Source organism: Echiichthys vipera (assembly GCF_963691815.1).
Source record: "Echiichthys vipera genome assembly, chromosome: 1".
Taxonomy (NCBI): Eukaryota; Metazoa; Chordata; class Actinopteri; order Perciformes; family Trachinidae; genus Echiichthys; species Echiichthys vipera.
The window spans coordinates 37,385,501-37,400,214 of record NC_139826.1 but is presented as its reverse complement, the minus strand read 5'-3'; the positions used below and the strand labels follow the sequence as shown (position 1 = coordinate 37,400,214).

The 14,714-nt window shown below is 42.8% G+C and overlaps 1 protein-coding gene across 3 annotated transcripts in view; it reads left to right on the top strand.

Annotated features, from left to right (window-relative positions):
- Window positions 1-1,970: 1,970 nt before the first annotated feature.
- LOC310946201 (troponin T, fast skeletal muscle isoforms-like) overlaps window positions 1,971-14,714 on the top strand; it is a 17,019-nt gene continuing 4,275 nt past the window's right edge. The window contains exons 1-10 of one of the 3 annotated variants that reach the window (XM_083912589.1): window positions 1,971-2,217; window positions 6,868-6,885; window positions 8,353-8,373; window positions 8,962-8,980; window positions 9,082-9,127; window positions 11,841-11,957; window positions 12,084-12,161; window positions 13,140-13,253; window positions 13,341-13,450; window positions 14,612-14,702. In XM_083912589.1, coding sequence (XP_083768715.1) covers window positions 1,986-2,217; window positions 6,868-6,885; window positions 8,353-8,373; window positions 8,962-8,980; window positions 9,082-9,127; window positions 11,841-11,957; window positions 12,084-12,161; window positions 13,140-13,253; window positions 13,341-13,450; window positions 14,612-14,702 — 846 coding nt within the window. In that variant the 5' untranslated portion in view covers window positions 1,971-1,985. The remainder of the gene's footprint in view (window positions 2,218-6,867; window positions 6,886-8,352; window positions 8,374-8,961; window positions 8,981-9,081; window positions 9,128-11,840; window positions 11,958-12,083; window positions 12,162-13,139; window positions 13,254-13,340; window positions 13,451-14,611; window positions 14,703-14,714) is intronic. The other 2 variants (XM_083912590.1, XM_083912591.1) reach the window with 2 other exon arrangements.

Genomic DNA, 14,714 nt, shown 5'->3' with positions numbered 1-14,714 from the left:
TTTATTTGGACTTTGCATTGAGTTCATTTTAGAGACTACTTCGGTGACTGTGAAGTGACACCATGTTGTGTTTGTTTCTGTTGTCCCGTCTCACGCCTCGTTTTTTCCAAACCGAAGAGGAGGAAGGTAAAGACGACTGAATCGATTCCATCTTTACGATCTTTTTTCTCCACTGCACTAATTTGTCAGCTGCCTGATTTCACCCTTAATTTGAAGTGTTTGACGTGGACATCCGCTCTTCACGCAGGACATTAACACCTCGTAGCAGTGTTTCCGACACTTAAAGTGGAACTGTGATAACTCGTTCAGACTTTTAGTGGACTACGTCTGCTGCATTGCTTTATTTTCACCCGGTTGCGTTAAAAATAACCTATCACAGTGTCATTAAATGCCTTTTTTAGGAGGACAAACATGGTCTTTAACTGTCTGAACTAAAAGGAAGTGTAGATGTTTATTGTCTGACGGGTAGAAACGCTAACTAACACCCGGCTGTCAGTCAAACACTTCCAGGTCAAGGGTGACCTTTTCTCTGAGTGATGTTTCTGAATCACATGGGTGAGAAAAAAATGTGCGAGAGCTCCGACGCTCTCTACATTTGTTTTCTCGGCATGTGACACGTTTACATTGTCATCTGTTGATGTCACATCAATGCAGCTGTCGTTGACCTCATTCACACAACGGCCATATTTGTAACAGTGACGGTGGAGAAACTACCTGCACGACTTACTCCAAGTGGATCATAGTCGCAGCTACAGAGCAGACGGTCAGTTAGCCACTGTACGGGCACACTAAGCCCGGATAAACTGACTTTTCTTAATACATTTGTGGCGTGAGAGTCCACTTAAACCACGGGTGTCAAACTGATCCAGTAAAGGGCTGTGTGGCTGCAGGTTTTCATTCCAACCAAGCAAGAACACACCTGACTCGACTTACTCAATCACCTGAACTGTCTTCACACAGTTGATTTGTTGGACCAGGTGTGTTTTTGATTGGTTGGAATGAAAACCTGCAGCCACAGCGACTCTTTACTGGATCAGTTTGACACCCATGGTCTAAAATCAGGGACAATAGGTTTTATTTCTGTGTTAATTAAAAGCTCTATATTAAAGTTAGAAAACAACTCTACTCTCAGTAAGTGAGTGATGATAAATAATACATTTTTCTTAGTACATTTATGGCCTGAGACTCCACTTAAACCCTTTAAGTAATGGATATTTAATTTGTTTAAGTAGATTTAACATAAAGGGCAAAAAGGCCTGGACTCTACCTTCTAATCATTCAACTCGACTCTCAACTTTAAGTTGCAATGAATATTTTTTAGTTGAGGTGGTTCAGGATCATCTGGTAAGGATGAACCCTGGGCGCCTCCCTAGGGAGGTGTTCCAGGCACGTCCAGCTGGGAGGAGGCCTCAGGCAAGACCCAGGACCAGGTGGAGAGATTAGACCTCCACACTGGCCTGGGAACGCCTCAGGATCCCCCAGTTAGAGCTGGTTAATGTGGCCCGGGAAAGGGAAGTTTGGGGTCCCCTGCTGAAGCTGCTGGCCCCGAGACCTGACCCTGGATAAGAGGCTGAAGATGAGATGAGATGAGATCTATTACTTTCAGTTTTTTAGTTTTTTTCATTCATCATCCATCAAAGTAAAAGTGTTAATTAAAAGCTTTATATAAAAGTTAAAAAAACAACTCTACTCTCAGAGACTGAGTGATGATGTTGAAGTAAAACTAACCGCAAAAGGAAAACCCACAGTGTTTTCATATTTTGGTCAGAAATTGCAGAATGATAAATGTTTGATCTTCACACACAAGATCAGAACGACGCGTGCAGGAAGTTTTCCACCTCTACGGTTCAATATGGCTTCGGTGTGAAAGGTCAACTGACTTTTCTCTCATCATCATGTGTTTCTCTCTCTCTCTCTCCAGCAGCTCTGTCCCTCGCTCACCCATCCGTCCTCTCTGTAACTAAAGTAATCTCTCACTTTTTGTCATGTCTGTCCTCATTAACGGCCTTCTCCGACATCTCCCCTCTTCCCGGCGGTTTGGTGCATGCTGCGTACCCGTAGCCCAGGAGGAGGTAGTAGAAGTAGAAGTAGCCCCTGAGGCGGATGCCCAGGTAGAAGCAGAGCCAGAAGTAGAGGCTGAACCAGAACAAGAACCAGAACCAGAACCAGAGCCAGAGCCAGAGCCAGAGCCAGAGGAGGTGGTGCAGCATGAGGAAGGTACGTGGCATGGGCAGTCCGTTCACCATTCTCCTGCAGGACTTTCAGCACTCTGCTCTGTAGGGTAGACAGTCCTGTCAGCATCAACACGCTGCGAAACCCTGACAAACGTCCTGCCTGACAAGACACTTTACAGTAGATCAGTGTCTTTGAATCAAAATACAACGTTTGCGCCCTGTATAAGAACCGTTTCACTGTGACGTTGAAGCTTGCGACTGTGTTTTGCAAAGTTGCACGTGTGATCTCCACATTTTAATCTCCAAAATAAATGTCTGGAACAATGCATTCGTTATGTTAAATAGATTTTAAATAGGCACCCCCGTCACTTTGTGGTACAACAACAGCTGCGAGACGGTGTTTCGCAATCTGTGATGGATGCACTTTAGTATTAGTGAATGTGATGGCGACATTTCACACTTAGAAGGGTTGTTTGATTTAATTAACTTGCTTTGAAAAGTATTTTTTTGTACACAAAAGTTCAAAATTATAAATACTACTTATATACTGTTATTTTTTACTGTTCAGAATTTGATAGAATACTCCTGGTGGCTAAACCACTGCTGTACTAGCATGTTTTTGTTGTGTTTTTTTAAATAACCAAGGAACTTCAACAAAAAAACCTTTATTTTGTGAAAAAAGCAGTGAAAACCATTGTGTCAGAAGAGAAGATTTAAACAGTGATTCTTAGAGCGGGTGGACCCCGCCTCACGCCCGATTTCAGCTGGGATCGGCTCCAGCACCCCCGCGACCCCGGGATAAGCGGTTGAAGATGAATGAATGAATGAATGAATTCTTAGAGCGGTGGTGTAGCCAAAGCACATATTCCATCAAATTCTGAACAATAAAAAAAACTGTATTTCAGAATAAATCAAGTATTAATACGTTGTTCTCTAATTGTGATCTCCAGTGTAGATTATCAACCAAGGATACCACGGCTACCATAAAGCCCGTTTAGTTACTGACACCATGCAGATGATAAAAGCAACGATTTTTGGCTTTGGGACTTTGGAAAGATCTTGAAAACTGCATTAAACCCAGCAAAACAATCCTGTCGATGCATTGGGTTTACTGGATAAATACCTTTATATTAGAGCTAATAAATGAGTTGTAGGTTCTTACTACAATAACAAATCCACTGTTGCTTTTCTTTATTTTTTTGCAACGAACTCCAAAAACCATTTACTCGTAACCCAAAGGTATTTTCAGAATAAATACGCAGGTTTTAAAGTAATGTAAAATCCTAGAAAAGAGCGGAAACTGTAAAACTGTAAACATACTCTACGGGGGAATTGTTGGGTCTCTGTAAATCATAAATAAGTCATAGAGTGTGGTCTTTACCTACTCTGTAAAGTGTCCTGAGATAACTTTTGTTATGATTTGGCACTGTAAATAAAATGGAATTGAATGAAATTAAATTAATTTAAATTCTCAAACTGGTTTTGTATTAAAGAGACGTCATTTCCCTTGACGTAGAGATAGAAATCAGCCAGTGTGCGGAGCTATTTCGGCCTCTGCATATTATCTTGTGGAGTGATCTGTAGACAGATATTACACATTTACTTCCACTCGTTCTAAATCGAAGAAACAAAAGGTCCCATTGTCTCGTTGCGTTTGATATTTCCGCGGTTCTCTCATCCAGCTCCCTTTAGCTCTGTCTGCTCCACTGGGGTTAGCGTCTCTTCACAGTCGCCCAGTCTGACAAAGGTTGTGGATCCGCAGTGTTAAGAATGTCAGGATGCATTCCCGGCAGGAGCAGATGGTATAAATACTTGTCGAACAAAACAACAAACACAAAGCCCACATGTTAGCTAAATTTAGGCTGCAGCATGCTGGATAGCAGCTGCACGTCTCCTCCCAATATTGGAGTGGTTTGACCACGGCTCAGAGAACTTCACTCCTCTGCCAGTGCACCCTTTAACACCAAAGCAGAAGTACACACGCATGTTAAAAAAGTCTGAAGCAAAGCTGCAAAACCAGCCACAGTAGACTTTTTGATTCATTTAGAAGAACCTCAGACAGTAGTGTATTTATAACCCTGTACACGATATCTAATCTGCATTCTGACACATTCATAGGGAACCCTTTTTATTTTAACAAAGCCATTGACTTGCACCGAAAGCAAAATCATGCTATTTAATTCCAGTGTCATGAGCATTGCAGCCACTAGAGGGGGCGACACACACCAGCAACTGGACACATGTATTCTATTTTTATTTATAAGCAGAAAGAAAACATAACTTTTTCCCTCATTTGGTCTCACAAGGGACATTTTATTTATCTTTCTCCGTATTTACACTTTAGACGTCAATAATACAAAGATCCACAATCTTAAGGACAACGCGACACAAGACAGGAGGACACACTTACTCCACACGCAAGTTAAATATATTGAAATAAGCACACGCATATGTCTTTTATCCTTCATCAGCTTAAACTTAAACAGCCTGATCAGATAGATCCTGACTGCTTAGTTATTGTGTCCCAGATTAAATTATCGTCTACACTCAAATCAGGTTTAAGTACAAAGGCCACATTTAAATGCTTCTTATACTTCTCACCATATGATTTCAAATGTAATTAATGGGATAGTTTGGCTGTTTTGATATATTTAAAGTGTAATTCCAGTTCAAAATCATCCCATGTTTTTTTCTGCATTTACATTCATCAAATAAGCCATGGAGACAGTTTTTTATCGTGTATGAACTATTAAAGGGGAAATCCGTGAGAGTCGCTGACAGTCGGTTGTGGCTAACAGTGATTAGCTCGGGGCAGTACGGTGAAGGCATTCAAAGGTCTTTTTTAACCACTTATACTGCTGAAAATAACAGCAAACCTCTGCAGCAGCATGAGAAGAGTCACTACACACAAAACAAAGCACCAACAACGTAGTTAGTGAACCCAGAGTTTATTAAAAGAGTGTTTTAAAGACTTACCTACTGGCCCCTGTACCAGCTCCTCTCATAGTAAAGTCCATTCAAGTGGATTACCAAAGTCAATCCCAAAGGAAGGAGCCCATTGGTGCTTTGTTTTGTGTGTGGGGACTCTTCTCATGCTGCTGCAGAGGTTTGCTGTTATTTTCAGCAGCATTAGTGGTTAAACAAGACCTTTGAATGCCTTCACCATACTGCCCCAAGCTAATCACTGTTAGCCACGTCCAGCTGTTAGCAACTCTACCGGATTTTTCCATTAATAGTTGTTACATCAAGAAAACTGTCTCCATGGCTTATTTGAGTATACGGTACTTATCTATAGCCAGTGTGTTACCTACAGTAGAAGAGGGTCAGCACGCAAACAGTCTGGAGAAGCAGACACGAGCATCAACACAGAAGACAGTTTTCCTCTAGTGTCCAAAGTCTCCCTATGCAGGAGTTCTTCTGTTTACTCCGGATCCTCTTGTCTCCACAGTCAACTGCATTTTGTCATCGCTGTTATAATCATTAATTTTAACTTTTCTTTTAATTGTTTATCCATACATACGTCACGAAGCCTGTCTGAAACAGCTGCTCTGTGGTGTAATACAGTGTGAGGCACAGTTGCACTTATGCACTTATATTCCAAAGCAGCTTCTGTCTGCTTCTCCAAACTGGCAGCGTGCTAACCGTGATCTCTGACTGTGGATGGATACAACCACCCTTCAAAAAAGCCATACTATCCCTTTAATTTGTTATTCTCCGCACTCACCTGCAGCATCAACTTCAGGATACGTTATAAAAGCAGCATTTTTATCACATGTCCTTCCTGCGTCGGCGTGGCATGACGAGGCCAGTGTGTGTTGCAGAACCCTAAAGTGCCTCTTGGTGTCTTTCTTGTAGAGTGCACTGCAGCAAACATCTGGGCTTTCCTTCCATAAGACAATCACAGTTATCACATCACATCCCCATCAAGTGTTAGCAACAATCAAACATGTCGTCCTGTTCCCAGCGTTATCGCTGATGTGTGTTTCGAATATGTGCATAAATGTTGAAAGGGAGAAGAAGAAGACAATCACCTGCTTTTACATGGATCAATTGCCCCGCCTCATCCGTCACCCTCTATCCATGTTCGTGTCTCACCTTGTTCTTAATGACTGTTGCCATTGTTTGCATTTTGGCAAACTCATCTTCGAGGCCGTAGCAGAGAGGATGATGGGTAATTTCAGTCATGTAAAAGCTTCTTCTTCTTCTTTGCCTCCCTTCAGTCCATGTTTAGCATCTTTCTTTCCATGTGTAGATTGAGAGTGAGAGGGGCAAACCGCTCTAAAGCATTTACATTGGGGTGCACTGTTCAAGTCTTCCATGGAAATGCTTTTTTGTCTTGTTTGCTTAAAAATGCTTTTATGATCCGTGCAAACTTACACAGTCACTGCAGAAGTCTTCACCGTGCACGCAATCACATCCTTTAAAGTGTTGTGATTATGGTACAAATAACCGATGCTGCCCTCCGGTGAAAAATGACCTTTGGGCCCAAACCTGAGAGCGGTGTATTTGGGAGAGCAGAGGTGCACGGACTTCTGCAGTGGCTGCCACTGCCTGTACATTAAGAATGTGAACTGCCCAATGTGGTAAATGTGCTTCATAAGCTGTGCGTCGTAAAGAGGACAGAAGCAGGCTGACCAGTCCGACCGCTAATGATCTCTGTTCTGCTCTTGCTTTGGACGCTTGCTGCATGCAGACGGCTATGAAGAGGAAGGTATGTTGATTTGTATTTTGGTTTTTTTTCTGTTCTTCTGATTAGACCTGTTTCTGCAGCCTGCTGTCACCAAAGGGTGTATGAATAACACGCCTGTTTATTAAGTCATTTCGCGTGAGTGCGTCTGGCATTTCCCGCCATTTAGGTCTCTACTGGAGAGTCTGTGTAAGGGAGGAGGACAGGACGGGCGGATTAGTCGAACAAAAACAGGACTTTGATCCGGGAGAGCGCTGTTCATGTCCCACGTGAACAACCCCAGTCGCCAGAATAAAATAGTTAGCATTGCATGTTTCTGTAAACCGCAGATATGTTGTCTATCTATCAAATTAGCCTCTGGGGGTAACGGCTAATAGTTCAAGCTTTCCGATGTAGCCAGCGGATATCCGGGCTTCCTCTTCCAAGCGACGGTCATTGTTTACTGTACGATTAGCTACATGAGACGTGAGAATGGAGTTGGGGTTGAGAGATGAAGTCTTTATAAAAACATATCCACATTAAGACACAGATAATAATAACAAAAAGCTAAAGACAAGTTAAATCATAGTGAGGTGATAGCGGATGTTTTCTGTGGTTGCACGCCCGGACTGTTAACCTGCATGCAAACCAAAACGGGATTGGTCGATACTACTCAGAGTACAAACCTAAACCAGAACACTTCCACCCAAATCTTGTCTCGTTGCAGACAGATCTGTTTATAGAGATTAGAGATGAATCTCACCATTTCTGAATGGGTGCAACCCGTTCGTATTCCCGTTGATCTCGCCACAGTCAAAGTTTTAAACATGTCGTGAACTCGGGTCCAAACAAAAAAACATTACTTAGGTATAGACATCAAAATGGTGCTTTGTTTTCTGTATAGGGACTCAGGTTTGCTGTTATTTTCAGCAGTATTAGTGGTTAAAAATGACGTTTTAATGCCTTCACCGTACTGCCCCGAGCTAATCACTGTTAGCCACATTTGGCTGTTAGCGACTCTACCGGATTTTTCCCCGTTAACAGTTGTTACATGAGTCATGTCTCGATGGCTTATTTGTTGTATGTAAGTGCAGAAAATAACCATGGGATGATTTTACAACGGAAATATACTTTAAAAGCCAAAAAATTAGCATTAAAATAATTGGGTCAGTGTTTTCAAAATGGCGCCGAGGGGTCTCGACCAAGCGTCCATTTGTGACGAGATGGGAAGGAGAACTGGGCATCGAATGTCACAGGAAGAGCTTAAAATGCCGATACGACACGTGAAATGTCTTTTAAAATGGCAGGTTATTCATACACCTTCCCAGGAACTCTTTCATGCCCTCCACACTTGAATAATACTGAGTTTGTTTCACTGCTCTTCTTTGAGACACTTGCAGAATTGTACACGTTTTGCTTTAGTGACGTGGAGGAACAGGGGGGGGTTCAGGCTTCAGGGCCCCACTGCTCATCTGTGCTTCTTCTCTTTTTTGCATGAATGTGTCCTGCCAGTGGACGAGGGAGATCAAGATGGTACTTTGTATTTCCTGCTGAGTCGCTGTTGCTTTTGCCTGCGTTTTTTCACTTTTCCTGTGTTGTCCCGTGTTGTCTTTCTAGTGTGAGGGTCACTTAAAACCAAAAAAACAACAAAAAAAGCTAATCACAAACTCTGTTATTTGTTCCTGTTAGAATCCCGACTGTGTCCCTTTTCTACCATGCACATCAATTAACAGTAACTACACTCGTCAAACTCCCCGTTGTGAAAAGTGTGCGATGAAGTAAATTACACTTAAAGTAGTTTAATGTGGTGATTTATGGCACACACCGTACTGATCCTGATTCAAATGTCTCCCATCCTATTGGTTTGATTCACACACTAATGCGCAACAAATTAACACGTAATGAATAGAGAAAACAGACTTATACCTGTGTATGTATACACTACGTAGAATGAGTGTTGCTAAAGTGAGACTTACTCAAATGATTTTAATGGAGGTGTGAGACGTAACCACATGGATCCTCCCCCTGATTAACCTTTTGAGTCTTCGCCTCTCTTCGTAGTGGCGTTTCTAACAGTTTGATGTCTCTCTTCTCTCCCTGTCGCTGTTTAAACGCTGACAGAGGAGAAGCCCAAGTTCAAGTAAGTCGTTTTATTGTCTTTCAACGTGTTTTTTAATGTTGCCGCGCAGCTTCGAGTGACTCGTTGAAATACTTTGAATGTTTATTTTTTCACTTCAACAGACCGTCTGCTCCGAAGATCCCCGATGGCGAGAAAGTGGACTTTGATGTGAGTCGACTTGTTCACTGATGTTTAACCAGGGAAAGGCTTTTTCTCCCTGCTAACCCCTACGATGCTAACATGCACGGTGAAAAGAGTCAACGTATTCTCATGGTTCATACAACAAGTTCCGCACAAACGTTTGTATGATAGCTTACGAAGCGGTGAACGTAATTAGACTGCATCCATTAGGTTCAGGCACCAAAACTACCGTACAAAACTGATTTGTACTTCACTTCTTATCTTCTTCTACTCCGCTACATCTCAGAGGGAGATATCGTTCTTTACACTTCACTCCATTTACGAAGCTAGCTTTACAAATTAAGATTTTTGCACACAAAACACACAAAAGGAAAGAAGAATTGTCAATTATTTTGAGAATGGTTTCAGTCATTTTGTTGCTTTTTAATATATAGATTCAATGATGCTGAGGTTTGGAAATGTTTGTTGCACAAAATAAACATTCTTCATAATTGTGATGGAAATTCTCCGTAAGTAACACTAATTTAACAAACGATCTACTGGAGAAAATTGTTTTTCTTATTGCCGTTCTCAAAGAGGGATGCTTCGTTTTACTCGTTTGAGGCTCACATCAGTCGTGCTCACGTGGCTCCCCAACCTTTACATTCATTCATTCATCTTCAACCTCTTGTCCCTATCGGGGTCGCGGGGGGCTGGAGCTGATCCCAGCTGACATCGGGCGTGAGGCGGGGTCCACCCTGGACAGGATGCCAGTCTATCACAGGACACATAGAGACGAACAGAGACAGACAACCATTCACACCTACGGGTGATTTAGAGTCATCAATGAACCGAACACCTGCACGTCTTTGGACTGTGGGAGGAAACCGGAGAACCCGGAGAAAACCCACGCAGACACGGGGACAACATGCAAACTCCACACAGAAAGGCCCCAGCCGGGATTTGAACCCTCTCGCTGTGAGGCGACAGTGCTAACCACCACACCAACGCTCTCCGTTTTCCCTGCATATGTGAAAAAAGGCATGAAAGAGCTTCACTTTGATGAGGATTATTTCCATCATCACGCAACCACAGAATGGATCGTTTTTAACGTGTGTAAAAGACGGTTGGGTTAGAGTGAGGCCACAAACTGATCGCCAATCAAGTCCGAAATCCAAATCCCTGCAAATTCAAGTTCAGATCAACTTTATTATCCCAGACGGAAACGTGTTTTGTCCCGCGCTCCAGACCACCACCAACAACATAGTCAGAAAAAGACGCAAATCACACAGAGACAAAAGCAGAAAGAACAAACAACCTCGCTTGAACTGTTCCTCAACTCAGCCCACGGCCACCAGGGCACTGTACTATTCATATTCATTTATTTATTTATCTATTTTAATAACACAAACTGCTGATCTACAATGTTCTCCCTTTTAAAGTTAGTTATGTGATGTGCTGAAGAGTGTGTCTGTGTTGAATGGATGTAGCGTGTGTGTTATGTCATTTTTACTCTACATGTCTCCTAATTGCCCCTCTGGGACAAATAAAGTTGTTTTTTAAATTAAATTGAATAATAAATTGTAAATAAATGATATAACACAACAGTCCACTGTAGACTAACACAGTCTTTTGTAGTGGAAAGGTGCAAGTGACCAGGTAATGAACCTGCATACTTAGTTGTGTGTTAAATAAAAAGAGTGTGTGTGTTAAAACTTGTTGTTGATACTGAACAGAGTTAACCTGGACCTAAATATTGAGCAGATGTCATTGGGTGTCATGTGACATTTGTAGTGGTAAGTAATTATGTGCATCTTCGACAACGACAAAGGCAGCACTAGCTTGCAGTGGCAGTGACCGGTGGTGCGATCCCCGGCTCCTCCTGTCCACATGTTGAAGTGTCCTTGTAAAGTGCGTTGGATGAAATCTTCTGTATGAATGCAGTCAGACACAAAACGCTGTAGGGGAGAAACTGCAGCTCATGTTGGAGCCTGTGAATGTTCTCATGTGTCCAGGTCGTCGTGGCAACCCTAAAAGCAATTTCAGTCAAAAGCAACTGGACTTGGTTATTTGTCTAGGTAGACATCCAAGAGGCTTCATCAGTTCATGTATGCATCTGACCAGGCTGGGACTGGACCAGGACCAGGACCAAGCTGGGACTTGTCCAACTATCTGGTGTGGAGATCCAGGTATTTAACCTTTCGCAAGGCCGATGATGTCACTGGAACCCTTTGTGCTCAAAGTGATTCCCAGGAGATTCAACGATCTAACTTTAAAGAACAACTGTTCACAAATGGCCTCCTGGGACTCCAACGGCTGTCGTTGTAACCCAGCAGAGCACTAACGAAGTCCAAACCTACGTACTTCCCACCAACGACTGTCACTCAGCGTCTGTCATTGGCACTTGGAGCACAAAGGGTTCCAGTGACATCATCGGCCTTGCGAAAGGTTAAATACCTGGATCTCACACCAGTTAGTTGGACCAGTCCCAGCCTGGTCCTGGTCCAGTCCCAGCCTGGTCAGATGGGTACATGAACCGATGAAGCCTCTTGGATGAGAGGTGAAACGTCTTCCTAGACAAATAACCAAGTCCAGTTGCTTTTGACTGAAACTTCTTTGAGGATGCAGCTCGTGTTCGTCACTAAAACCCTTGTAGTGTCTCTCGTTCACTTTCAGAGGATGGTTTTTAAAGTGTGGGTTTGGAGGCAGCGCCCTCTGTCCTGTCTGGTACTGACTGTCGTCTCCCGTCCACCTCCTACAGGACATCCAGAAGAAACGCCAGAACAAAGACCTGTATGAGCTGCAGTCGCTGATCGACGCTCACTTCGAGTGCAGGAAGAAGGAGGAGGAGGAGCTCCTTGCGCTCAAGGACAGAATTGTGAGATTTTACCCAGACATTACACACACCAGACATTGTTGTTGTTTCTATACTTTTTTTTACCGCTGTTTAAGCTTTGCCGTAGTAGGGAGTTCTGCAGCGTTGTGTTTTTATTTGTGTTTTCAGGAGAAACGTCGGGCCGAGCGGGCAGAGCAGCAGAGGATCCGTGCTGAGAAGGATAAAGAGCGGCAGGCCAGACGTGAGGTACGTGATCCTGATCTGTCATTCTTTTGATCCTTTCAACAGCAGTGAACTGTTCTAATAGACTCAGAATAGGTTCACCTTTGAAATGCCCATCGGTAGTCATTTATTGTATATACTTTGTGAGTTATACGTTTTATTGTATTTCCCTCAAACTAAGCTAAGGGCCCTGACTCAAAATGTTGCTTTATTTGAAAAAAAAGCCCACAAATTGATCACAAAGAGATACTAAATGACCACAAGTATACACAAAACTACCAAAAGTAACCACGAAGAGATTTTTAATGACTTAATAGACACAAAACGACCACATGGAGACAAAAAATTACCACAGAGAGACACAAAATGATGACATAGGAACGTACGATGACTAAAGATAGATGCAAAACCACCACAAAATGATGCAAAATGACTAAAAATAGATGAAAAACTACCACAAAAAGATGCAAAATGACTAAAAATAGATGCAAAACAACCACAAAATGATGCAAAATGACTAAAAATAGATGAAAAGATACCACAAAAAGATGTAAAATGACTAAAAATAGATGAAAAACAACCACAAAAAGATGCAAAATGACTAAAGATAGATGCAAAAGAATTAAAAAAGACATATAAAACAACTAAAAAGGACATAAAATGACCACAAAGAGAAACAAAATGACTACAAAAGTCGACTCTTCGTATTTGGGCGTCTTGTTCCTACGTAGACAGAGCGGGGGGCCTCTTACATGTCTGTGCCCAGGGGTCCGTTGGCTCTGAATACGTCCATGTTGTTACTTTACTCTTCCGGTTAAGAGTGTCAAGCATGTTGCACATCTCACTACACCTGCAGTGACGTCAGAGTGTACCGAGTACGTCTACGTCACTCTTTAAACTGTGTGTGGACATAAAAGAAAGACAGATCCAGTTGATAACCGAGCGCCTGTCTTTCTGCCTGTCACGCTGCTGAACTGTGATATTTTCACATTAATTTCTCAGGCTGAGCGGCAGAGAAAGGAGGACGCAGACGCCCACAGGAAGGCCGAGGACGAGGCCAAGAAGAAGTTGGCGCTGAGCAGCATGGGATCAGGCTACAGCAGCCAACTGCAGAAGGTCGTTTCTTTTATTCATTTCTTTGATTTCTTTTCTCTGTTGTTGTTGATTTCAAATCCAACCAAGTGGTGTTTTAACTTCACCCAGATTGAACACAAGAGAGGCAAAAAGCCGACTGAGAGAGAGAAGAAGAAGAAGATCATGGCGGAGAGATGCAAACCACTGGACGTTGACGACTTCAGCGATGACAACCTGAGGTAAACCAAAGAGACGAGTCGCGGTCTGTATGACGCAGCAATGACACGGCAGAGAGCTTTCGTCACTGTGAGTGTTTGGGGTACAATCGTAAATTAAAATGTCTGAGGAGCAGATAAAGAAACATTTTTTCTCTGGATCCTTCTGTTGAAAATGGACCGGGCTCCTGAAATTGGGCCTTTGATCCGTAAATTCACGTTACACAAACGGAAAATAGCCTTTACCCACATGTTGTTTACTTTCTGAGCTTTGCCTCGACGCTGTTAGCATACGCTTCGTTGATCTGATTGGTTGATTCGGCCCGTATGTTGGTGATAGACAGATGGTTTATCCAATCAGCAGCCAGTATTTTCGCCCCTTCCCAAAAGATCTCCAACGGAGAGTTCCCAGATGGATCTGCTGAGACAATGAGAATCAATCCATCTGGTAGAGTCAGGTTAGATCATCATGGCTTTTATCAAGTAAAATACAGATTGAATTTTCATTCCAATTTTACATTGTAAGTAAAAAAAACATATTATAACTTATTCTGAAAAAAGACACAATACACAGCATGTGGCTCAGTGGAGAGTGGGTCGTCCTCCATTCGAGAGATCGGCGGATCGTCCGCATGTCGAAGTGTCCTTGGGCAAGACACCGAACCCCGAATTGCTCCCCGTGCTGCACATGGGTGTGTAAATGTGGTGTGAATGGTTACATTAGATGGTTCGTAGACGTCCACTGCCTTCAGTGTGAATGTCAGTGTGAACGGGTGAATGTGACAAACACTGTGAAGGCACCTTGAGTAGTCAGAAGACAAGAAAAGTCCATTTGCCATTTACCATGTCTGGGTAATGCATGTGACTCTGCTGAAAGCTTGTAAATAGAGACAGATCAGCAAAAAAGACAAAGAGTTTGAAAGAGCAATACGATTAATCATTCTGCGTAGAATTGTGAAAACACAGATCTGCTCAGATGAACTCCAGGTTTAGTCACTGTCGCTCTACAGGGAAATGTTTCTCTGTCACAAACAGCAGCTGAAATAACTCAAGAGAAAAACACAATTAAGAGTCAAAATAAGGTGATTGTTCTGACCGCCCCAGACCCCATTATGCAGGAAGCAACATGTGATTTCCAGCTGCTGCAGAAGGTTGAATGTTTGCTTCCCGGTTTGTGTTCGTCAGGGAAAAGGCGAAGGAGCTGTGGGGGCTGCTGCACGACCTGGAGGCTCTGAAATACGACCACTGCGAGAAGCTCAAGAGGCAGAGATACGAGGTCAGTGCGGAA